Source organism: Micromesistius poutassou (assembly GCF_964030765.1).
Source record: "Micromesistius poutassou genome assembly, chromosome: 14".
NCBI lineage: Eukaryota > Metazoa > Chordata > Actinopteri > Gadiformes > Gadidae > Micromesistius > Micromesistius poutassou.
The window spans coordinates 10336708-10363211 of NC_140284.1; the positions used below are offsets into that span (position 1 = coordinate 10336708).

At 42.8% G+C, this 26504-nt stretch overlaps 1 protein-coding gene across 1 annotated transcript; it reads right to left on the reverse strand.

The window, feature by feature from the left end:
* Nucleotides 1–4529: 4529 nt before the first annotated feature.
* LOC311358166 (glutamate decarboxylase 1-like) lies at nt 4530–16960 on the reverse strand (the record flags this gene model as incomplete). Its single annotated transcript, XM_084478173.1, has 16 exons — nt 4530–4703; nt 5216–5305; nt 5764–5871; nt 6148–6297; nt 6555–6633; nt 7105–7169; nt 7565–7681; nt 8375–8429; nt 8531–8610; nt 9245–9360; nt 9487–9599; nt 12361–12451; nt 12730–12972; nt 13571–13726; nt 14727–14789; nt 16873–16960. The coding sequence occupies 16 exons, from the start codon at nt 16958–16960 to the stop codon at nt 4530–4532; spliced, it is 1788 nt and encodes a 595-aa protein (XP_084334299.1).
* Between the last annotated feature and the right edge of the window lie 9544 nt (nt 16961–26504).

Sequence of the window (26504 nt, forward strand, 5' to 3'; positions counted from 1 at the left end):
GCAGTTGTGTCCACAGCACAAACAGATGATATAAAGTGGGCGCTGTCATGTTCTTGTTTACCATTTTGCTTTCAACATCAGCAAATACATAAATGGTCCTATCTTACACAGACATTTTGAATATAACCGATAAAATCACACTGGGTATGACAATATGCTTGGCTCAAAGCACTGAGAATTTGTAGGGTTTCTTTAACTTACCCTAACTCAAGAATTGTGACGATATAAACAATCGATCATTTAATTAAATGTATTTCTTCAAATACATTTAATTAAAGAGAAGCACCATCCCTCGGGGTTAAGAAGCTGCTAATCCTGTTCTATTTTTAACTCTTACTCCCTCTGCTAAGATAAGAATGTGGCCAATGAAAGGAGGCTATTCAGCCAATCATAGGCAATAACCATTACCTCAGGACTGAGAGTCCAGCCAGGAAAATGAAAGTCATATTCATCGCACCAGAATCCTGGAAGAGATACAGGGCTGCTATTGGCTGGCTTGGTCTTAGAGGAGAGATACAGGGCTGCTATTGGCTGGCTTGGTTTTAGACAGATCAGAAAAATGAAATCAAAAGCAGTTGTGCATAAGCCGTCGTCAATGCACTAAATTGTGCAGAGAGTGAAGAGGTGGACGGGGGAGTGTGGGGCCCAGTCAATATTATTACCATTTCATTAGCCCTGCCTCTCACAATGGGAACATCAGCATCTATCAGGGAGCTAATGTGGCAGTGACTCCCAGGGGTAGAGAGAAACGTCTGGCACATCACAAAGTCATTGACTGGAGGTGGGAGGAGGAGGGGGAGAGGAGAGTGGGGAGAGTAGGACGATTTGGGGGAGGAAGAGGGGGAGGGAGGAGGAGGAAGAGGAGGTGGTTCAGTTTAATAGACACAGAGAAAGCCTCTGAGAAATCAAAGCAAAACACAGTGTGTCACACACATATACAGACATGGCACACACACACACACACACACACACACACACACACACACACACACACACACACACACACACAAATGAAGAGGACACAATGACACAACAACATTGAAGTTGTAATGTGTAGGGAACAGTGGAGGTTTTAGCATCAATGTCAAAAGGAGAAACATCACTCCATGTATCTGCGTAGAGTTTGGCACCTTCTGCAGGTAATTCCAAAGACAGACATAAGGGCATTACACAGTCTAGTGAGCTGCCTCCTCCCCCACCACTCCCCCTCCTCCCCCACCTCCTCCTCCTGCCCCACCTCTCCCCCCCTCCCCCACCTCTCCCCCTCCTCCCCCACCTTTCCCCAAACCTCTCCCCCACCTCCTCCTCCTCCCCCATCTCTCCCCCTTCTCCCCCACCTTTCCCCAAACCTCTCCTCCACCTCGTCCTCTTCCTCCTCTCCTCGGCCTTCCCCACCTCTCTTACCTTCAGTGTCCCACTGAAGGTAAGAGAGGAAACGGGTCATCCTTGTTATTATTGAGTCCAGCGTTCCACGGCATCTGGTTAAGGTTTAACATTATGTGTCATTAGAATTGATGAGCTTAGCAATTGTTGATTAAAGTGGCGATGAGCGCACACCGTGTAATATTATTATATTGATTTGAACATAACATTAGGCACCCATTACCGTCTATAGGGCTAGAAAAACCGAAAGCTGAACCATGAACATATCAATGAAATAACTCTCTTTATATAGGCTACAGCAGCAAGGCTACATATATGCATTATAGCTATAATTCCATTCTGCGTTGCAGCAGACATCAAAACCCCATTGTCTCTGATGATGTAACTTCTAGAGGTGATCCAACTACACATTGAGTCACTAGACTGTGACATGAGGAGACCTTAGCTCCATTAGCCTTCAATTATTCCCTGCTTCTGCAGCACCTGCTACCCCATTAGCTCTGTAATTATCCTTTTGGCACAAACCAGCAGACTCCAGGTATGATCACATTACCGCCATCTTCAAAAACAGACACAGACAACCACCATGCGATGGGTATTCACCTCTCTTGTAGCCGTGTTACGTTTTTCTTCAGCCATCACAACCAGTGACTCCCCCCCCCCTCCCACTCCTCCTCCTCCCCACCCACCCTTCCTCGCTACACCATCGCCCCCCCCCCCCTCGGAACTTTACAAAGCAGCCTGTGACATCAGCTCCATAATGATCGCTGCATTCAACCGCGAAACAAAAGAGAGCGACTCTGGCGGAGGACGGGAGGGGAGCGAGTCAAACCGCCACCCCCTCCTTTCCCGGGGACTAAAACCAGCCAAGCACAGCCCTGAAATTGGCTGCCTGGGAAAAAATGTTAAGAGAGCACAGTCTAATGCATTTTATGATAAATATCTAAAAAGGTGGAGTAATGAAAAGAGTGGTGCAGTTAATGTGAAGGGGGGAGGGGGTTATGAAATCCCAGCTGCTGGAGGATCAGCCAATAATATTTCCCTCAGGGCGATGAATCTGTTGGTGACAATAAGAGAGACCAAAGAGATTTGAATAGGGCACTCAGGGCATATAAAACTCCCTTGTAGACCTACTTTTAGAGACCCAGACTGATCTTCGAACTGCATAAGGCCTTACCTATAGGACTACCCCTGCTATCAATATCCTCTTTGACCCCCTAGTGGTCAGAAACCAATTAATACCGCTTTATATACTGAAATATAAATACTATTAACTGCCTACAGTATAAACATAGACCGCAGTTTGTAAAATGAATGAATAATAAATAAATAATAAATAATGAATGAATGATAAAATTTAGAATTTAGGAACAAGATGAATGGTAGTGTTTGTCCAAATTCCCGAAATTTGAGAAAGAATGGTCAGAGACTAGTGGTCAAGCAACTGAAAACATTTTTAAAGCCCACTGTATATGTCCTCTGCCATTCCATTCATAAAATAAAAGGATAATAGTATGTGTAGTATGTGGAGGACCCACATACCCACATACCCACACAATGATACATCAATTAATACAATTCAGAATGATTTGAATGATGAATGGGTTAGGGTTAGTGTTAGAATAAATACTACAATATAAATACTATAAACTGCCTGCCTACAGTATAAATATAGACAGCAGTTTGTCTAACACCCAAAGTCTAGCACTGTAGGGCTTGTATGATTTTCTACGACGTGTTTTGGAGTTGTTTTCAGAGGAGTAGGGTGACGAGGATGTCCATGAGAGAGTGTGAGTGGTTTGGTAATGAGGCGCTGGTTCAGTCGTAGCAGAGACAGAATGCACCTGGGTGGATGTCTCTGCTCCGGCCCGTTAGACCACCAGTGGACCATGTTATTCCTACAGTCGTCAATAAGTACTCACATTCATCAAATACACACAGAAACAGATACATTTATGCCTACAGAATATATTGACAAATATGGAAATAGAACAATAAATAAATACAGGAAAAAGATATTTTCGATGTACTCTTTACATTTATTCATCCAAGCACTTTACACATTTGTTTTTTATTTTGTCCCTTTTGTCCTCCTCTCTGATAGAAGCTTTAACTACGTGAAGGACTGGAGGACGGACAGAGTAAGTGGTTTGGGTGAAGATGATGGTTAATCATTGTTGTGCTTTTATTTTTAAACTCTTCATCAAAGCACAGGGAACCATACTGCTGGACTGGACAACATTTAGTCATTATCCACACGGACATGATAGAGTTACACCACATAGATTGCACTTAAGTTTAGGTGGCAAGGTAAATATCTCTACATAAATATCTTAATTAATCCACGTGAGAGGCAGGTATATATGCATATGTGTAACTATAGTGTTCTTTGGTTCACAAATACACAAAAGGACGTATACGTAGTTTTAAAACATTCTGATAACCATTTCCAATCGAAATGAGGATATCTTAAAAATGGAATAGAATAGCGGATAGCCTATCCTTACTTACAATATCTTAAATGTAAATAAAGTGTTTTGTCTGTTACATTCTATATGCCTGTTCGTGTTTCCTATAACAAAACTGGGACACATTTGTGACAAAAGCAATGTAACAATAAATACTATACACAGTCTAGACAAAAGGAGCAGCTCTAAAAACACAGCAATCGATTACAGTACTTGTGCTACACAGTCGGTATGAAAAGGACGCCATGGTGAGGGTACGGTATGCTTTTGGTTGGGGAAGTAATTTAGGTATTAGACAACACTACAGTCAGGACGTGACATCATGTTTATGACAGGAATACGATGGATGTCGACACCGGACACGCTTCCCACTAACAGCTAAGTTTTTTAAATGTATGATTTAATAACAACGTTGTAGTTATTTATTAGTCAAATGTTTAGGTCCACCGCTAAGAGGGAGAATGTTATAAGTGTTTTTCTTACCACTATGTCGGTAATCAAGAGGACTTTCATGGCCAGACAGCGTTACCAGAACACTGTGCAGGGGGGTGGGGGTGGGGGCGGTGTTGGGCTAAACTTGACTTTACCGAGAATTTAAAACCAAACCAACCAACGGTGTGCAAACCTCGGAGTGGGAGGGGTCTCTTCTGCTCACCGGCACCAATCAGGTGCTCTCTCTTACAAGTCGTGGCCCAGTCGCTCGATCTCGTCGATCAGGAAGTCGATGTCGGAGCGCGTGGCGGCCGGGTTGGAGATCACCATGCGGAAGAAGTTGACCTTCTCCCCTTGTGGCTGGTAGCCCACCATGGTGGTTCCACACTCCATCATCAACGCCTTGATCTTAGGAGCCACCTGCGCTCCAGAGCAATGACATACCCACACTGATCACTGATTGGTCTAACAGACCCACACTGATCACTGATTGGTCTAACAGACCCACACTGATCACTCATTGGTCTAACAGACCCATACTGATCACTGATTGGTCTATCAGACCCATACTGATCATTGATTGGTCGAACAGACCGATCCTGATCACTGATTGGTCTATCAGACCCATACTGATCACTCATTGGTCCAACACACCCATGCGAATCACTCATTGGTCTAATAGACCAACACTGATCACTCATTGATCTAACATACCCCTACTGTCCCCTCATTGGTCCAACACACCCATAATGATAACTTATCGGTCCACAGCATCATGGAAATGATTGGGGATCGAAACCTAGTACATTTCTGCTTGGTGTCCCTACATTACCCTGCTCCCATGAGCATAATAATATCCAACACCGACCGTAAGGGAAGGCTCATAGGTTGGAGCGGGGGGAGGGGATGACACGGAGGTCAAGGGTTGTTACCTTGTGCAGCCGCTCTCGCCTCTCCTGGCCGTCGGGCATGGCCCGCAGGCTCAGCGGAAGGTACCAGAAGCACACGTTGGTGTGCTGGGGCTGATAGAGAAACAGATGAAGAGGCCATAAGAAAGAGTGGACAGGATCACTGAATCAATACACACTTCTGAAATCGTTTTTGGTAATTGGCTAAAAATGTGCATCAGGCGTCGGACATTAGGAGGCTACGATTCGGTGGGTTCACGTTAAATCAAAGTTTTGATGAGGACCATTATGAAAACATTATGGCTTTAAGTTGTAGCTTGTTTTATTAAATGAAGTGCTTATCCAATGGGATGTTATCAGTGTATGTTATCCAAACTGTAGCGTAACAGGACGGTTATGCTGGGTCAACAATTCATTTCCGAGGCCACAGCTTCACTGAAGCTCCGTTAATGAGTTCTCAGGGTTTTTATTCATCAGAGAAATTAGCCACTCTGACCCATTTTAAAGGGTTTTAATTGGAGGACGTTATGTATCTGCTGAAACGAGGAGGGAAAGAGTATCTTTAGAAGTACCTCTCCTTCGAACACCATCTGGTAGCCCTCTCGGTTCTTGATCTTATTGTAGAGATACGCGGACAGGTCCAGGCACCGGTCGATATGCTGCTCAAACCCTACTGTTCCCTTTGAGAGAGAGAGAGAGAGAGAGAGAGAGAGAGAGAGAGAGAGAGAGAGAGAGAGAGAGAGAGAGAGAGAGAGAGAGAGAGAGAGAGAGAGAGAGATCAATTTAATTAATATTTTTAAATATTAATCAATAAGGTTATCGATGTTCTCTCTCTTACAAAATAAATAAGTAAATATGGCCACATCTTCAACAAACTAAACTCTAATACACGACAAAAACACATCATCATCATCATCATCTACCAACAAATATTAAACTACCAGAACGACAGATACCTTTGCCTTCCACATAAGCCAGAACTTGAAGATGTCAACATGGCGTCCACACTGGATGGCCTTGTCGCCTGTGTCGTAGCTGATGTCGTACTGTTTGTCCGGCTGGAACAGGTAGCCGGCACACATGGAGTTGCAGCCTTGTAATACGCCCTGCAATCATAGAAATACAGGAAGTTGGCGGGAGACAGAGTTAATGCACCAGAGACGATATGGAGCATGAATGTATGTATTCACCTGCATGCTTTGCATATACGTCATCATTGGTTTGTGTGTGTGTGTGTGTGTATGTGCATGTGTGTATGTGTGTGTGCATGTGTGTGTGTGTGTGTGTGTGTGTGTGTGTGTGTGTGTGTGTGTGTGTGTGTGTGTGTGTGTGTGTGTGTGTGTGAGTGCATGTGTGTGCCTACCCTCTCCCTGACCAGGATGGCAGAGCACTGCAGTGGGACTCCCATCATTTTATGAGGGTTCCAGGTGACAGAGTTTGCTCTACGGAGACGTGGAGACACAGTAAGACAGCTATACTATACTATACTACAGTGAGACAGCTGGGTAGCATCACGTTATATACTGCGTTATACGTACATTCATTCAGTTAGATTCTACAACATGCTTTTATCCAAAGCCACTTACAACTGAGTCTGAGAACAACCAAAACACAATTAAGAACTACTAAACTCTAAAGTACCAAAAAGCTAGAAGTGCTGCATGACCGGTTTGAAATTAACTGGGCAGAGCTCTGAGTAGCTAAATGAACCACTAAGACATGGTGAATAGATTAAAAATATATATATAATGGTGCATCTATAGTCGCATCCCAGAGGTATCGCCATACAACATGCCTTAGCAGAGTGATGGCCGGAATGAGCTGTCTAGGTTAGGATTGACCAGCCCAGTGAGCAGCCATACTCAGGTTACTTGTGAATAGCTGAGTATTCACAGACACATTCAGGAACGTACCGCTCAATCCCACTCAGCTTGTGTCTGTGTTTCCTGGACATCAGCAGCCCTCCTCCCCACGCACCCTGTATACAATAACCAACAATAAACACCAACAAACAATGATAAACAACAGTTATAACATGAGTAATGTTACAATCACGATTAATATCGTGACATCGTATTTAATTTTATGAATTAATAAATAAAATGTCATCATTCTATCAATGTGTATAATCTGTAAGTTTGATGTGTTTGATTAGATTTTATCTGAAAAAAAGTTTTGAAATGTAAAATGTTATTGATAATTCCCTTGTCGCTTTTAACACACGTGATTTGTCAGTGATTTGGCTGCAGCAGGCACTCATCACATCATGAGATATCATCTGTTTATCTGCAGCCCCTAGCCTACAGTGTACCATAGCGTAAACCTCTCCTTGATGTTTTATGGTATTGGTGTCAAGGCGGTGTGTTTCCTCACATCCACGTGCAGCCACATGTTGTACTTCTCACAGATGTCTGCGATCTCGTTGATGGGGTCGAAGGCGCCATAGACGGTGGAGCCGCCGGTGGCGTTCACAAACATCGGGACGTAGCCCTGCAGAAGAACAACATCGGGGAGCCCGTTACTCACCATTTAACATGTTCCAGATCCAGGGATCATGATTCTCCCTTTCCTCATATACACACATTTTATATTCTCTACTCCAGTGGTTCTCAAATGGAGGTCTGTATACCCCTTGGGTTTTTTTTTTCTTTTTTTCTATTCTGAAAGCTGGACAATAGAAAATCGAGAAAATGGTGGTTGAAATGTAAATCTGAAAAAATGTACACTAGTAGAAAAAGTTTGAGAACCACTGCTCGACTCTCTACTTTGGAAACGCCCTCCCAGCTGCATGCCAATTCCCTCCCCAGTTGGTGCACCGCTTCAGGGTCCAGTGAGGGGCTTTAGGAGCTGCATGGATCACACATCTACCCAGACAGAACCATTAACCTCAGGCCGGACCTTTCTGTTTTTCTGGAACTCCGTCCACAGTGAGGGGAAAACACTGAGGTTTCAGCTCAGCTGAGGGTTGGTCCTGCTGCATCGTCATCCCCATCATCGGCTCCATCATTATCTTAATCCTTATCATTTTCATCATTATCGTTATCATTGTCATCATCATCCTCAACCTCATCCTCATCCTCATCCTCTTCCTCATCCTCATCATCCTCTCTGGTATGTGTACATTATGGTTTAGTCTACATCTTTCCATAACTGAGAGCCCAATGTTTTCGAAACCATAATTACCTTCTGCTTTGCATCGATGACTTTGGCTTCCAGATCTGCGGGGATGACTCTCCCTCTGTGGAACAAAATTAAACGATATGTGACGTGCGTGAGGCTACATCGAGATACACTTCAACCAATCATACGCAGCCGGCCTGCATGTGACTTGCATGCTACCTCTCGTCTGTCTTGAGCAGGATAAGGTTCTCCGTCCCGAAGCCCAGGGCCGCGCTCGCCTTCTTGATGGAGTAGTGGCTCTGGGGGTGGGGGGGGAGGGGGGCGGTTAGAGACACTTAGTGTGCAGTGTTTAGTCACCGTCGTTTAGCCCAGCGTTCCTCACACTGTGTTTAGCCAGGGCCCAGTAGTGCCTGCCCCTCCGCCTCTAGGGCCCACTTAGACCCACATAAATAAGACAGAATATATACAGAGCTGGAATGGCCGAATTAGCATGAATGTCAAAACGAAGAGGGTGTTAAGTGTATTCCATCCGTGACTGAGGCCCGGTAGTCTCTGCTGCACGGACCAGACTGCGGGCTGGGGCTGAGTCAGCACTTACGTTTAGCAGACACTTAGGGTAACTTAGTTTGGGACTTCCACTTTAAGTCGGCAAAAGGCATCCGCTGGATTCAGCTACCAGCTCAGGAAGCAACACAGGTTAGGCTCGGACTTCGGGGATCAAACCCAGTGCTTTGCGGCTGGGATTCGAACACCCTAACCACTACACTACCCTGCCCTAGCCACGCCATCCTGCCCTGTAGTTATTGTGTTAGTTTGTGTTAGAGTGTGTCTTTTTATTCGGTTCCCCTCTGCCCTTTCGGTGCATCGTCATCTCAGAACATCCTAACACCAGGGTTACAGTAACCATGCCAATACAGGCCTTGTTCTCCTCACGTGTTCGGAGGTGAAGAGGACCAGCCTGGGGGCGGCAGCCATGCCTTTGGTCTTGACCTCGGGGAAGAACTTGTATCTGGCGATCATCACGCTGTACATGTTGGATATAGCACCGCCTGCAGACATCGGCAGGGACATTTAAAGTCTAGCATCGTAGCATTGGTGGAACACAAACAAAGAGATTATCTAAATGTTGCAGAAGCTCACATGATCTAGGAAGATCTGTGTGCGAGATCACTCACCTGGAGAGAAAATACCGTCTCCCTCTCCCTCGGGCCAGCCAACAATCTCCCTCATCTTCTTCAGAGTCAGCTGCTCCATCAGGACGAAAACCGGTGCTATCTCATAGGTAAACCTGGAGATCCAATTGGAGACAAAGCATGAATCTGTGTGATACAATTTTGCTGGGGTACAGGTGCAAATTGTGGAATTGTGTTTCACGCAGATTGGTGATTAATAAATGCAATATGTCCTCCCAGGTGCAAGGAGATGTATTCATATACACACTTTAAAGTTGCTCAAACACATGCAGTTTATGGAAGTCATCAAAAAATTAGGGAACTTTTTTGATGAAAGCTGTTTTATAGAAAATGATTCAAGTAGCCAAATGTGTATCCATCAATGCATTAAGGCATGAAATTAAAGAATACAATAATACAAACACACAAACACGTTCTGCTTTCGTCTTGGATTGAATATAGCATAGCTCCCTCAAATGATCTCCTATTTTAATTTTAAGCCTCTTACATTTTCAATTTTCTTACTTGGCACACACAATGTCAGCCTTGCATTTTCAGTAAAGCACTAGTTCACGCTTACTTCTTTCCATTCCAGTCGTTGACAGATGACAGATGATTTATTTTGTGCACACCATGCTTATGTTTTTCAGCCTATCAGTCACTGCCAGGGTTAATTTCTGTTGATAGAACAATCAATTAAAGTTAATTGCAAAAAAAATAGCAAGCCCCCACCTTCAGGTTGAAGTCATTAATGAGGGTGTTGGCTAAAATACCCCATCTTACGTTATAGTTTTCATCTTTGGTTATTTTTCAGCTGCCTTTGTCCAAAGAGACTAACAGTGATTTCCGAATCATGTCCTTAATGAGCAGGTAGAGGTAGGACATCTTGCTCCAGGTAGACAGCATCCATTGGGAATCGAACCTAGTACCTTTCCACTGGTCACCTAATATTCTAGCCACTGCACAAGTGTGCCCAATATTGTTTAGATGATTATTCAGCCTATTTGTGCAATCCATCTCATGATGGCGCAACCTATAATAGACAGGCTTGGATCAAAGGTTTAAATAGAAGAAGTTCGGGAAAGGTTAATCGTATGTTTCACTGAGAACCAAAGACTGAACAGCAACCAATGTATTCCGGCAACCACCAGGAAAGCCCCACCAAATACAGCTATTGACAAAACAAAGCTTTGATTGATTAGCGTTGAAGCTATTAGTGATCCATGTTACTACTAATAATACCACAACCAAGCACTTTTGGAACACCATGTAAGGGTTTCAAAACAGCCCTTTAAAAGCTGCTGAAGCAGGTGAAAGCAGCTTTGAGGACAGAGTGTGTTGTGGTGTTTGATTTAATGGTGTGCTCAGGTGCTTCATCCTCAGCCGTGGAGACGAAGGAAGTCGAGAAAGTTTTGCAGGAAAGTGAAAAGTGATGATATGGTGTCGGTTCTGAGGAACCACATACAGCTTTTCCTGGTGGAAGATGCTGAGGCATCAGTGCCCATGAGCTGGGCTTTAATAGCTGCAGGCCATTCCACTGATGTTGTCAGTGGAAAAATCCATATGTTGTTTACTTTTGAATGTTTTGACTTAGCTTTTTCGGGTTGTGCTAACTAGCTCATCAACATTTGTTAACTAGAGTTGTCTGGCTCCCTGTTTGTCTCCCAAAAGGGAGATGAAAACACTGTTGATGGAAAGAGGTTTGCATTACGAAGAGGGGGTGAAACTGTATTGAAAGACTGTGTGTTCGGGGCTCGCTCTGCCAGAGAGCAGACTGGTGTATACATACATTAAATAGGTACATTTTCAACAAATAGTAGTGCTTTATTGCATTTAGAAGTCTCATTTGTCCTAGACGCAATATTTCATAAATAAATCGCCACGAAACGTTTGTGACAAATAAAAGTGAAGATCTCTATGGGGGAAATCATTATCTTTCAGAATTTAGGCTGCATCATTTAATTATTATTAGCTACCTCAACGATTAATTTCTCCATGACAATTACTGATAAATATGAACACCATTAACCTTAGAATTGAGACTGCATTATTTTGTTACTAATTTGTGTTAGGGAGAATTTATGTTTCTTTTTAATTATTGGTTACCTATCTTCATCCCATCTGAGTAAAATTACTGTTACAATTCATTAAACACGGCCAGGCCTCCTTTGTACTGTATGTAGAAGGTTGTATTGCAGGCTTCCATTTAACTGCATATTTCTTTATTTTACGTTACGCTTCCTTTCTCCACCCAAGCCTCTGTTTCTATCTGAGAGGTGGAGCCCCGAGGGAATTGCCTTAATGGTAATTCTCTTTGGGTACCATTAACCCCAGGAGAGGCTGCGTCTGTGCTCGGGCTATTGTCACCGCGCTTTGAAACAAGTGTTACATAAAACAAGACACTGTGTTCTCTCTGAGCGCTGATCAATATGCAATCTGGATTGCCTGCAGGCTGGTATAATCCAGCCTCGTGGTGGGAGGCCGTGGTGTGTCTGCCACCACGTCAACACCATCACCGTGGTGCTGACGTGTCTCCTGACTCCTGTTTCCCTCATTCTGTCCAAGTTATGCCCGTTTGCATCTCATTCTGTGACTGGGATCGGGATCTTGTTTATAAATTATTTTTATTAAAGGGATGATATTATGCCACCAGGTGTGAGTGTGATTATCCATGCACAAGCAACATTTGCTCCGGTCCACTGGGTAGGCTGGTGGACTATATCCATCTAGCGTACATCTATAGGTGGACACTACAACTTGTGATGCCAGGAAAAGGCAGATTTTCAAACGGCTTGCAATGACATCACACTCACACCTGGTCATATAATATCACCCCTTAAAAGAAAAGACACGCATGCTTGTTTGTGTTGCACTCACATGTTGGTGTTGGCGGTGGATGTGAGCCACTCCCCGGCCAGGCCAATGATGTCCAGGCCAGTGGAGAGCTGGTTGAAGAACCGGGGGTGACCTTCACATGGGATACGAACACATGGGATTTACTAATCTTGTTTACTTTATCTTGTATTGTTGCTGCTATGTGACTGTTGAGGACCCAAGCCTAAGAAGTTTACACTTGTGTACTTGTACAATGAGATGTAATAAAAGTAACTCTGATTCTGATTCTGATTCTGAACACCACAACATGGAACAACAGGAGATTTGAGGAATCGTGCACCAGATCATCAATACTAATCAATAGTCACTGTTGCTGATAACAATGAACCCACAATGGGGTCCCGTTCTCACCCGTCCGGACCCCGTACTTCAGGGTGTCCCGGCAGTCCACTAGGATCTGCTCCAGGGACTCGGGCTGGTCCGACAGCTCCAGGTTGAAGCCCTCCATGCCCTCCAGGAGCTGGTGGGGGTGGTGGAAGTCCAGCACCTTGGTGGAGCGGTCGAAGGTCTTCCTGACGTACGTGGTCAGGATGTCCACAATCTCAAACAGGAACTGCATGGTCTGCTCCTCGCCGTTCTTTGCCGGTAGCAGATCTGTAACATGTTATACATAAGTATAGTTAGGAATACTCTGTGTTGTTGAGTCTTCATCATGGGGCCTTCACCATTGCTCATGTTGACAGATTTGTATTTACTTATGAAGGCAGGACATTATCACATGATAACTGATAAGTGTTTTTATTTTATTTTTATTTTATTTTTAATATAATCAAATTATTATCAGTATTTTAGTTCAGGCCTTATTCTAGTTTACAACCAATCATTAACTTAGCTCTGGGAAACATAATTAGAATATGAATACGTAGGCTATATAGGCCTATATATACAGTATATAGTGTAACATTAATAAAATATCAAACACACAATAATGGCTAAACAGAAAATACACTTAACACAAAAATGTATTATTTGGTTAAACAGATAAAATCTCTGGCTGTCAAAATTCTCATTCAGAAATAACGAGCGGCACAACACAGCAACTTATTCATTTATAAATAGGCCTACAACTTTTACCTTTTTTTTTTTTACATTAGGCCTAATACATATTTAGGCACATTCTTAGGATTATAAAAAATATATATATATTCATTATATATATTTATTTATTTGTTTTTCCCCCGTGTTTTCCTACCTCTGGCGAACAGGTTGGAGAAGTCTGTCTCGGAGCGTCTGAAGCGGCCATCCCTCGCACTGTTGTCGCACGACCGCTGGTTCTTGGAGGAGCGGTCCTGGAAAGAACTCACGATCCGGCCCTTGTCGTCCAGGTTGTTGTTCTTCTGCAAAAACCCTAAATGATCACAGGACGGGGACGCAGGTGGGTGTGGGACATTTCCAAACATTTTACCAGCACTCTTCTTGGCTGCTCTACTGCTCTGCTGATCCCAGGTCCGAGAGGGGGGTAGCCTACTGTGCAGCCTGAGGATTCAATTTATAGGCGAAGAGCTGGAGGGAGGCTGAGCCCAATGACATCAGGACAGAACCATAACCGTGACCAAACAACGCGCTGCTAATTAGAAAATGGAGATTTCCTTTTGTCAGACCTCCCGGACCCACAGCACACGCCAAGGAGTGGAGTTAATAAAGGGGAGAGGCTTTTTGTGAATGGCAATGCTGGAGGTGGTGTAACGGAGCTCCACCTATAGGAGTAGGAAGAACCAGTCCTTTATCACTGTAAGCACTATGAGCATGTCACCCTAGGAATTGATTGAGATTGAGATTTTATTTTTCTTTTATTCTACTGAGGCAACAATTTGTATTCATTGGATGTGCCAATAAGCAGAAATATAATTGAATCCCAGCCAAGGTAGACTCGGTGGGATTTGGGATTTTTTTGTGTTGGCTGTTTGCAAAGCAATGTGAGGCAATCTAGTTAATCAAAAAGCTTAAAAATCGTTGGTGGTGTCAGTGACAAGGGACCCAGTAGGACTACTGTAGCCTGGAGGCTTTGGTTGACCCTCCACACGCCAGCCAATCCCAGAGGACCATCAGAGCGTGCCAAAGCAAATATCCCCATTCATACATCATCATTTAAAAAATGTTTTTAATAAAGGTAGGTCCACGGTACACTCTTCGTTTAGTTTTTTTTTATAACCATACAAGCCTTTTACCCATCTAGGGCCAATCAGCGAGAGGCTTGAGGCCTGCTCTTTATTACGAAGATCGCATGGCCTATAAAGCATACAACGTTGTGTTGTCCTGGGTCTTTATCTCTGACGAGGCAATGGGCAGCTTTTACTCCAGCAGGTCAAATAATGGTGTGAAATTAACGTTTTAAAAAGGAATCTTACCACATATCTTTATGCCCAATTTTCTGGTGCATCCATGGGCAACTCCGTACCACGCGTCGTAACCTTAAATAATTATGATGAGAAACCACATCAAATATTCTTGTAAAAACAGCCAAAAGCATATTCTAAAAAATATACATTGGAGACGCTATAAAACAAATTGAAAATAAAAAATAAATACATAAGAAAATGATTTAAAAAAATGTATTAATAGTACATCATATCCTTAGTCAACCTATTTATCGTTGGACCCGGTATCTTCTTACAGTCCTGTGTGCTTTATGGTGACTACCCTTTGTAAAGATTTAGCATTTATCTGCCGTGTGATTTATTCCTCGCTCCGCAGATCTAATTGGGTGGTAAAGATGCTGGTTAAAACGCACGCATCAGTCGGCCTGTCCCGGCAGATAGTAGACCTCCGCCTTATCAAGGGCTCCCAGCCGGGGGGGGGGGGGGGGGTACAGGGCGTTTAGCCGGGGGGGGGGGGGGGAATGGAGGGGTGGAGCGAGGGAGGGACGAAGGGACGGAGGATGGGGAGTTATATGGAAGGACCGGGGACGGATGGGTGGAGTGATGGAGGGACGTGGGATGGAGGGACGGAGGGATTTGGGCGTGTGTGGGGGAGGCAACCTCCACCCCCCACATCCTCATTTAACCCCGGCTTGCTTTTGATCATTACCTACATCATTACCCTCCTTCACAGCCCATCGGAGGCACTTTAACCCGGGCCTGCTTGAGTCTTTTTTTCCATTTAACAACCCGTATCGGCCGGTTTTAAATAGAAAGACAAGTAAAATATAGGCGTTTGAAGAAATGGAGGTTGAAGGAGGCCTATTGAATATATGAGGCTGGTCTAAGATAAAACAGTCCAGTATAGATCCTACAGCATCTGCTGCGAATGGTAACGAATGATTTGCTATAAAGCCCTGTCGATAATTATAGTCAATAATGATAATAATCAAATATTTTTTATTTTCTCTCTCTCTCTCTCTCTCTCTCTCTCTCTCTCTCTCTCTCTCTCTCTCTCTCTCTCTCTTTGTATATATATATATATATATATATATATATATATGAATATAGGCTAGATTTTTTGTGTGTGTGTGTTTTTTTTTTGTCTGTGTGTCTATGTGTATGTGTATGTGTGTGTGTGTGTGTGTGTGTGTGTGTGTGTGTGTGTGTGTGTGTGTGTGTGTGTGTGTGGCCTATATCCATTCTATTTTATAGTTCTGCATTTCGATTTAATATTTGCAAAATAAGGTAGTCAGTGATGGGCGACTGTAAAAGCACAGCAGCCTTTAGCTGGAGGGCTCGAGCCCCCCTCTCCTCCATAGTGGAGCCATTAGGCGCCATTAATGAGTCCAAATTAAAAGGAACTTAATTCTCCCATCCAGGAGGCTGGAATCCAACGCTGTGTCACTAATGACAACGAAACATAACACAACAGCTATAGAAATGCGAAACATAATGTCTTATACCACAATCAAACATATAAAAAAATAAACATAGGGTATTTATATATATTTATAGTTATATACATATAGGCTAGCCTATATTAATATTTCTATACACATATATACACACACACACACACACACACACACACACACACACACATATATATATATATATATATATATATATATATATATATATAGATAGATATAGATATAGATATATATATATAGATATATAGATATATATATATATATAGATATATAGATATAGATAGATAAAATCTAACATCAGTCGATTATATATATATAGATAGATAAAGATATATAGGCCTACAAATTACATGTAACATACAATAGTCTAATAGAACTAATAATAATAATGAATAATAAAATATTGACAATTTGATCATCTCAACAGCACACCCCAGGCAGGGGTTGTTATGGAGGTATGTTGGGCTGTTATGGGGGTCTGTTATGGGGCTGGATTGTGTCGAGTGCCAGAGCTCAGAGCCGGCAGACCCGTCCCTCAGCGCCGCGGGGGGTTGCCGGGGGGTCCGCTGCGCTGCGGTGGTTCGTCGGGGGATGAGGGCATCTCACCTGGCATCGCTCTCGCCTCCATTTCAACGACGAACGGCTTCGCCCGCAGAGCAAATATCCCCAGCTAAACAGCGTGTGATGTGTGGTGGACCTACTTGAGCCCGGTAGGGGTAAATGTGTCGAGTCCGGGTCCGGTTCTCCTCCTCCGCCGGAGGACGAGCAGGGGGGAGCAGACTCCGCCATGAGCTCCTGAGACAACACGATGTAAAAGTCCTCACTTTTCGCCGGCACTTGATTATAATGGCTGACATTGTTCAAGCTGAATAGCAGCCCTGGTCTCTTCTATCGGAAATCATGGAGGGACGATCGATTTTCAACTTTTTCTTTACAGACACCCATGAACCCACCCATGATGCCCCCCTCTCGGCGGGGGGGCTCGGTGGGCGCAGAGGGCACACAGACAACGTGCAGGCGACGTGCGTAACGAGGTGTTACAAGTTTTAATTCATTACAGCCACAATTTGGCCCAGAACGCTCAGACTGAACGTTAAAAACAGCACAACATTTCCACAGTTGCCAGTCAAAATAGCCTCCTGATTATTTTAATTAATCATTTCATATTTTAATCCTGAGAGGCAGATTTAAATCCGTTATTGGCTATGTGCGCCCCCCATAGTACACAAAATAACACAGGGTCTTTATTCCAGAGTAAAAACAATATTTTAAATATTAAATGAGACATTATTTTGGCATGTGAAACAGTGATTAACCCTATTCACAATAAATGGAAACAGCCTCCATTTCTCTCACACTAAATACTTTTTTTATATATTAATTGCAATTGATGCATATCATTATTAAAATGCATGATTATTGGGATTGTTTTCAACGGTGACCGTGAATCAGGTCAATGTCATGTGAAAAAGATGCTGTGCAACGTCCATTCAATCTGATTTTGTCAAATAACTTAACTGTGTCCGATCTCAGGACCCAAAGCCCAAATACACATTTTACGCGGATTCTCAATGAGGTAACCGGATTTTTATTTTTTTAAATGCTAATTTTTAAAACACCTGTTAGATCATCTTCAACGACACTAAATTAACATTTAACCATAGATAACCTGTTACAGCCTACAGAGACACATAACGCCTCTTACCGTGTCCACGCTGGGGTCCAGACAGGTGCAGTCCAGGGAAGCGAATTAACAACCAAATTAAGCCTTTCAGGAGACACTGCTGTGTGTGAGTGCGTGTGTGCGTATCCCTGCGTGCGTGTGCGTGTATGTGGACACTCAGAGGAACGAAACTGGGCTCAGGCGTCAGTCTTCAGCATTAATCCAGACAAGGTGACGTTTCGGTGGTTGAAACAAACAGGTAGGGGTTGCAGATGTGGAACCTGCGGCGCTGTCTCCATGTATTACGCACGCAGGAGTCAGTCTCCATGTATTACGCACGCAGGAGTCAGTCTCCATGTATTACGCACGCAGGAGTCAGTGCAGTTCACTCCCCGCCGTTGCATGTATTCCTCCGGACACGAGAGAGGCAGCGCCGAGCTCCTCAGCCCTGCACATTTACTCACAACCGCGACGTTTGACGCTGTGCACAGTGTGACTTTTGTTTGTGTGTCGATTTTTTATCTCTCGCTCTTTTTTACTCCTTGTCACGAGCATGGACTTGAAGTTGGATCCTGCGTGCAACACATTGTGTGTGTGTGTGGGGGGGGGGGGGGGGGTGGAGAAGGGGAGGGAAAGGTTGATGTCTTAACGTGAATGACATATGAGAATGAGCCCACAGCAGAGCGATCCTCCATTGATCCACATTGAAAGAATTACGTTCCGCAACAATATGTTGTGTTTTTTCTTTGTCATCCAAAGCCTTGGGTTTAAACTGGCGTCGATGCGTCTACGTTGTGCTATAAACCCGCTATTTCCCATCCTCCAAAATGCAGGTGAATGGTTTCGAGGGGACAGCCAGGCGAGGTCAGGCATCAGACCACAAGGTGGCAGTAAGGAACCACAAATGACTCTCCCAGAAGAACACGACACAAATGGGCCATCCCTGAAATAACTTCTGAAAGCTATTACCATCCGACCTATTAATCAGCAACAGCTCATCATAACACCGCAGATCCAGGGGTGCGCGTCCGGGGTTCACACGCGGAACCGCAAAGCGCCAGGGAGGAGTACAGATCCACAGGGCTGTTTTAAACGTTCTTTTTCCTCCATGATAACGCATGATATCCAATCTGTCGAGGCCCGGTCTACCCGCAGGGACTGGCGTCCACACAGTAAAAGCAGACGCCGTGTTGTCTACTTTTTACTACACACAGAGGGTAAAGGTGTGATGTGATGTTTTCAGCACTGGACCGTTCCTGGACCTCACTTACACGGTTTCTGTAGACGCCATCTTGCACTTAATGACAGTAAACTCATGCCCAACTACACCGACATAGAGCTGGTAGTTGTTATGTTGTGTATTGTAGCTGACATTAACGGCTGACATGAGAGGTCGCTATATGGTAATACCAATCAATCTCCACCAGGTGGAGCAAAAAGCTCATGGCCAGAACCAGCGAAAATTGAATGTTTTCTTCCCACTGTGTGTATTTGTGTGTGTGTGTGTGTGTGTGTGTGTGTGTGTGTGTGTGTGTGTGTGTGTGTGTGTGTGTGTGTGTGTGTGTGTGTGTGTGTGTGTGTGTGTGTGTGTGTATGTGTGTGTGTGTGTGTGTGTGTGTGTGTGTGTCCAAATAAAAGCATTTAAATGTGTGTATTTATTTATGTGTCTGTATTGTTTGTGTGTGTGTGTGTGTGTGTGTGTGTGTGTGTGTGTGTGTGTGTGTGTGTGTGTGTGTGTGTGTGTGTGTGTGTGGCATGAGTTATCGTTAATATATATTTTTTTCTCAACAAACCAGGCAGTTAATATGGGTCTATGCATTATTAGCTTTATTTCGCTTATCTTCGTCACTGTTCGACCTACATCTTCTAGCGGCCGACTGTTCTCACTATTCTACGTTCAAGAGCCTGGGAAGTGTCAGAGTTGTGAGAAAGCCTTGTCTCTCCTCTGTGGTGAGACGGTGTCAGCTCTGAGCTCCCAGCTGTCAGATGCAGCCTCCAGGGGGTCTCAGTGCGTCAGCGGCCATCACCTCGCGTCTTCAGAGCCAGTCACATCTCACAGCCGTCTTTTGACTCAGGCAGGCACCCGTAAACCCGACGGGGACTTGACAGCGATCGATCCACAACTTTTGTCACGATAAAGAGTGTGATCAGAAATTGTATTCCAGAGATTCAAGCTGATCAGGTAACACAAACAAGTGAACTCTACCACCGCCAGAGAAATACAATTGTAGAGGTGCTAAGTTTTAAACAGTGGTGAACCGTGGGCCAGGATTCAACGGTTGCAGACTGAAGTCACTGTTTGTGTTAAATAACATGCAAACAAAGGTATCAAACATGCAAACAAAGCTATGAATGACTTTTGTCTGATGCCACTATTGTTCTTAAACTGATTTAGATTGAATTACCTCTATCTTTCTTGCTACTATATGTATATTATAGGAATTGAATTGAACCGTTAGGTTAACCGGAGCCATGACAGCAGGTTATTGGGCACAGAGAATTTTAGCATTAAAAACTAGACGTTAGCCCTGTATGTTAATTTCCATTGATGGCGCATAGACACCCAGGTGAGCTGAAGGTGCGGAAGCAAACCACGCTCAACAAGGTAAGGTGAAATATAATACATCCAAGAGGTCTACATGTGCTGGTCTGGTCTAGCTGTGTGGCCTGACCCCCAACACTGTCTACAGTAAGAGATTGAAGCTGCGATGGAAAGCGAGAGAGACAGCAAAAAGAGCAGATGAGAGCAAGATTTTGAAACTAAGCAAAAACATCCCCTCCCTCTCTGCTTCATCCCTCCCCAGAAATGTTGCGGTTGACCCCCTTGATTGACAGGTAGGATGGATTCCCTAAACCAATCGTGGACAAGATGCCCTGATTGGTCAGACCAGAGCTGGGAGCGTTCTACAATCATCGTCTAACGCAGAGGCAGGCAGTCCACTGGGACAGATCTTCTCACAGAGCGTTTCACTCACTAATAGCTGGCAGATGACTGAGCCTTTTATAACAAATAACACTAAAATAATTACTCTTAATCTTTCCTGTAGCCCCTTTAAAGTTAGATAAATTAATACATCAATAAATACATTTCCAAATGTCTATTGTAGAAAGAGAAATGTAGATGCAAATAACCCATCATGGGCTTTGTTTCCTTTGCCCGACTAAAACAAGGCAAACTTGGAATCCAATTTACCAATTTAGCATGGTCCAAACATCCAGCAGCCTTCCCTTAAAGGCTAATTAAAATATGAAAGCTTAATTCTGTAATTTTTAAATAAAAATGTTAATGACTTAAAAATCAAAGGAGTTATTAAACAAAGAGAGAACATGTATTCATGACTCAAAGTCAAAACACTGAGTGTGATGAGATAACCCCAAAAAATCTACATATATATAAATCTGAAAGAGCGCTATTAATATTATTCAAATATGGAACAAAGTGTGGATAGGTAAGACATACAAATCGGTTTATCGTTCATTTTGTGTTCTACCGTTTAATTTACAATTGTTCAATCACCGCAGTTATTTTTAAACCGGCTGTCATGTGACTGGAACCCAGCCTAGGCTTTGAGCCATCGCCATGGCTACATCACACTTCAGCTAAAGGGGCTGTAGTGTCAGCAGGGCCCCAACACGTTACTCTGGACCGAGCTCTCAGCTCTGAGCTTCAAGCCCCACAGTCTTGGTCAGGCTCAGAATCCTACGGAGTAGCTGCTTCAGATCCAGGGCTGTGATTGACTGTCTGTTGGAGCTGTGATGAATGATTAATAACTTGTGTGGCTGGTGACTTATTGAGATCGACTCGTCTCCTTTGGAGGCTGGATTGTCACTGCTGGAATCCCTGAGACCTGCCTCTAATGCGTAGTGAAGACTTTTAAAGTACAAGCATCATGTTTTAGCGAACATGATGAACTCTTTAGGATGTGTCCTTCCTCAATACTGAAACCCACACATCCTCACAAACATTCACAAGTCACCATACATAATTCATAATCAAAACAATGGTTTATATCATACAGGAATGACTTGAACAACCCTGGCTTCTAGAATGTTGAGTCATTTCCATGATTTCCACAATATCCCGTCATAAGACTATACGACAATATGATCTTATATGGTGATGGATAAAAGAAAAATGTGTAATTCAAAGTATGAGCCATTTGGCAGACACTCATCCAATAGGAAAGCCAATAAGGTGGACGTTGCTACATTTACATTTAGGGCATTTAGCAGACGCTTTTATTGAAAGCAACTTACCTTAAGTACATTTGTCAGAAGAAATGGAAACAACACTATATTGTTGTCAGTACAGTAAAAATGTTCATAGAAACAAGTGCCAACCAAGCGCTTACAATTGCTAGGTTTACCCATTCCCTGCATACAACAAAGATAGCTAGGATAAGACACTACACAATGAGAAGTGCTATTTTTAGTAGTAACATTTAACGTTGATAGCATGGGAAGCCTCAGTGGAAAGCAAACCCTCCAAGCCTGAATGCTGGTTGATCTTCAGGACCCTTGGGGATAGAGATGTGATTAGCAATAACGATGTTCCACGCCACCCAGGTGACTTTTACTGGGCTCCTTCGGACAAGGACAGGGGATGGGGATGTCAGAAAACCGGTTTATTGTGAAAGTTGATCGACAATGGGCCAATCCCAAAGTCCGGACTCACGGACCCACAGACTTAGCTGCAGGTTCTCGCAAAATTAGTAAGGCCTTAGGGCTGACCCAATGTTGAATTTCAAAGGGTGTGAGGGTTTGAGTCCACACTTACTGAGCCCTTTCTGTGAGTCTGCATCAGTGCAGACTTAACCTAAGGTAATTACCCACAGTTCAAAGCGTTGTCCTGTTTACCTTGGAGACCATAGGGAAATCCAGAAATTAGGAAGGTAAACAACAAACAAATGATTCATAATTAAGAAAGTTGTAAATATTGAAAAATATGTTCAATGAGGCAGCCGTCTCCTGTGCCTTGGCCGTGTGGAAAGCAACAAACTTAAAATGATTTTTTTTTTTAAACATCTTTGTCATTAAACGTTGCCAAGGTAACATGTTCTCTCGTGAAGTGCTGTCCTAATCCCATTTTTATCTATCTGAGCCCATGTGGCCTCACACACTCACTCACTTGTTAATTAGCACCTGAGATCAATTTAGTCTGTGAGTCCCGAGTCCCTAGTCCTTAGTCCTCAGGGCTCACTTTGGGATTGGACCAATGATACATGACCTGGTGCTCCATCTTGCCATGCAGGAGGGCTCTTGATTGTGTGGGGTGATTCCTGACCTTTGCACATTGATTGCTAAATGTGCAACAGGTGTGCAGCCTCACCCAGGCCCAGAGTCGAATCAGTCTGACTCGGGCAGGTGAGGCTCCTTAAACCTGCCATCATCCACACACACTCCACAGTGATGAATGTGGAGCCCAGATAATATGGCTGTATTATCTGTGCACACCTCTGTTCATCATTGTGGCTTCTATACTGTAGGCCTACAATGCAATACAGGTTTTAGATAAGTTAAATTTGGTTACTAGGAACTTTAACATTGCATTTTATAGAAGTATATGACAACATTTTATTTAAAGTTAAGCATTATGACATCAGATAATTACTCAAATATCTGCTGTATTGTAGACCCCGTCTCGCAGATTCAATCAAACCTGTGGCCCACAAAATGCCCTGGATCAGTTCTGAAGGAGTTGTCACTTATGGGCCTACACTTGTTTAAAAGTGTCCTTCTATTCAGGGGATCATAACATTTTAATAAAGGCTCTGGTTCATGTTAAAAGTCTTATTATATTTAAGGAATCATAACATTTGAATAAAGGCTCTGGTTCATGTTAAAAGCCTTCTTCTATTTAAAGGATAATAACATTTGTTTGAAGACTCTGGATCATGAGTCACATGAAGTCACGTTTAGGCATCTTCTTTTGCTGCTTCATTTATAAACCAAATATCCAATTATGAAAATTGCAATTATTGTATTTTTGCGTTAGAAGTATTATATTTAATGATTTAATAAAAAATGGATCTGGATGTGATAAGCTTGATGTGCCTAAAATAATGCAATGCTTTGATTGTATCAACAAATCCCTCTCTCCAGAACAGTATGTGAATCTGTGCTTTCTCCAAACATAGAAACTGAATCTATCCATTCAATCCATTAAACAGCGTCATCAAATAAAATACACAACCCACACTCCTTATTAGTGAGCGTGCCGGTGTGAGTGAAAAATAATACGAGGTTTTTATTATGGAGACACCGTCCACCCTACGATAGGGGGCACTGTTGAGGTTGAGACCTCGCAGTTAAACTGAGTTGAATCGCTGAAGTTCGCAGCATCTGTACAACAGAGTTCCTGGTTGACCTCATAGATACGGAGCTTTTGAAGGCAATTGCCAACCAAACATGGTTGAAAGTACATCTCTATATCACTGCCAGACAGTGATGCAACTCACCACATCATTCCAGATCGATTCACTCAATGGAGCTTAATGATAACTTTCTCTTAGTTTTTATTTCATGTTTCGATCTGAATTTACCTTACTGAGCATCAGACCACTGTCTTTAGAGGTTATGAGACTTAGAGGTTAAAGGAAACAAGATAAGGTTGTCACGAGGACCACAGCAGATCTTCCCCTGGTTTGGAACCTAAAAGCCCCTGGTGGGTATTGAACACATCATGGGAGGAAACACTCAGGTCCACACTTTCAGTCCTCCATCTTGGGTGTACTATCCGGTACACCCAAGATGCTCTCTTTGATCATTGTTGGCCAAGCAGCTAGAAAACAACTTGCAGTTGAACATAAAAAACATACACATCAATATGAACTCCAATCTTACAGTTCAAACTAATTTTGATATAGGCTATATATATAATTGTTATATGACCTCAAGAGGAGGGGGGGGTGCATGTGTGTGTGTGTGTGTGTGCGTTTTTGTGCATGTGTGTGAGTATGTGTGCATGCGTGTGTGCATTTTTATACAGCTCTGTGTTTATGTTTGTATCTCAGGTCAGACTTTACTTTTGCTCTTTACTTAAGTCCACTGAAGAGGTGTTTCCATGACTACTGCGCTCTAAGGTAGAGGAAAAACCAAAGTGATGTAAAGTGAAGTTAAGTGTTCAAAGTTTGAAACACAATAAATAATTTAAGAATTGCTATCCATTGCCACCCATCGTATAAAATAATGACAAATGATCAGATCTGTGTGGAATAATCAAACAATATTCTATAAGTGCTTGATAGTTCCACCTGTTAATGCATTAATACAGTACTTCAATGAAGAGACTGTATCAATATTTACATTGGAAGGATAAAATGTGTAATATCTACAATATATGTAGGCCTGTTATACGCCATAGAGGATTCAACCGGCTGCCTGTTGGTTAACTAAATTATTTGAATTATCAAACATACACGATCTATTCAACTCATCCTGTGAAGGATTTTACTTTCAGATGGAATGAGAGCATCACACATCCAACACACCTCAACTAAACATCTAGTTGCCCGGTCGCTGTTGTGACGGCTGGACCCTTCCTCTCACAGGTAAATCCAGGTATTAAACTATAAACAGACACTTTCTTTACACTGCTTCTTTTAGAGTGTGTGGAGACCATGTAATAATGCCCGCTTTACATTACGCTGGACATTATTCTAACTGGACATATCAAATATTTGTATCATCGGTGTAAAGAAATAATAAAATAACCCGCTAACCATACCTATAATTCTGTGATTTCAACTGTTAGTTTTTTTGTTTTTGATTGTGTAATGATTTTTGATTATCCTCAGCCTTTTTAGTTAAAAACAACTGCTTTGACTAAATATAAATATTTTTTAGTACAGCAAGAGAATATAGGCCTACTATAATCAAAGGTTATAAGTAAGCTGAATAACTTCTGCACACAAGTTTCTCAACATAAAACCAGTTTCCAACTTCAAGAAAAACCTTGAGTTCATAGAGTGTTCTCAAATTCCCACGCATTCACAATCTTATACAGTTCTGGGATTTTGACAACTGAAGGGTTTGATCTGTGTTGATTCCTACACCAGTGTTTGCTGCACTAGGTTACAACAATGAACTGATCATAAAACTAACTTTCCTCATGGATAAGGTAAGATAAGATAAGACGGATTTCTGACATCTCAACTTCACATCCTCTTCGGGCAAGAGTCATGGAAACAAATTATTGTGCGATGAGGAAAATGTTATAATCTTTATTCTCACACAGTATTTGGGTCATTTCAACAATAGCAGATCTTTCCAAGAGCATGCTAGGAGCACCCCATAATGGAGCAAACAACGGACACTTTCATTCAACAAAAGCTATTAAATATAATTTACATAGAGGATCTTCCACCGAAGACAACGGTCCAAACACAAGCTGCACACTTGTCTCGCTGGATATGATATAGACACTGAATCCAAACTCATGAGCTCATGAATTATTTTAGAAGTTTTTTTGGGGGGTTGAATCCCAAAATATTTTTATGAGACTATATACAGAAACAAAAGTAGGCCGACTAGAGTAAGTCCTGGAAGACTCACGATGTTCAAGAAAAAACAACTAGTATCAGTAAGAAATAAACCAAATACTCTAAGGGCGTGGGACAGCTGACCTTACTAATATATAACCTGTATTGCACTAATGAACTACTCTACGTG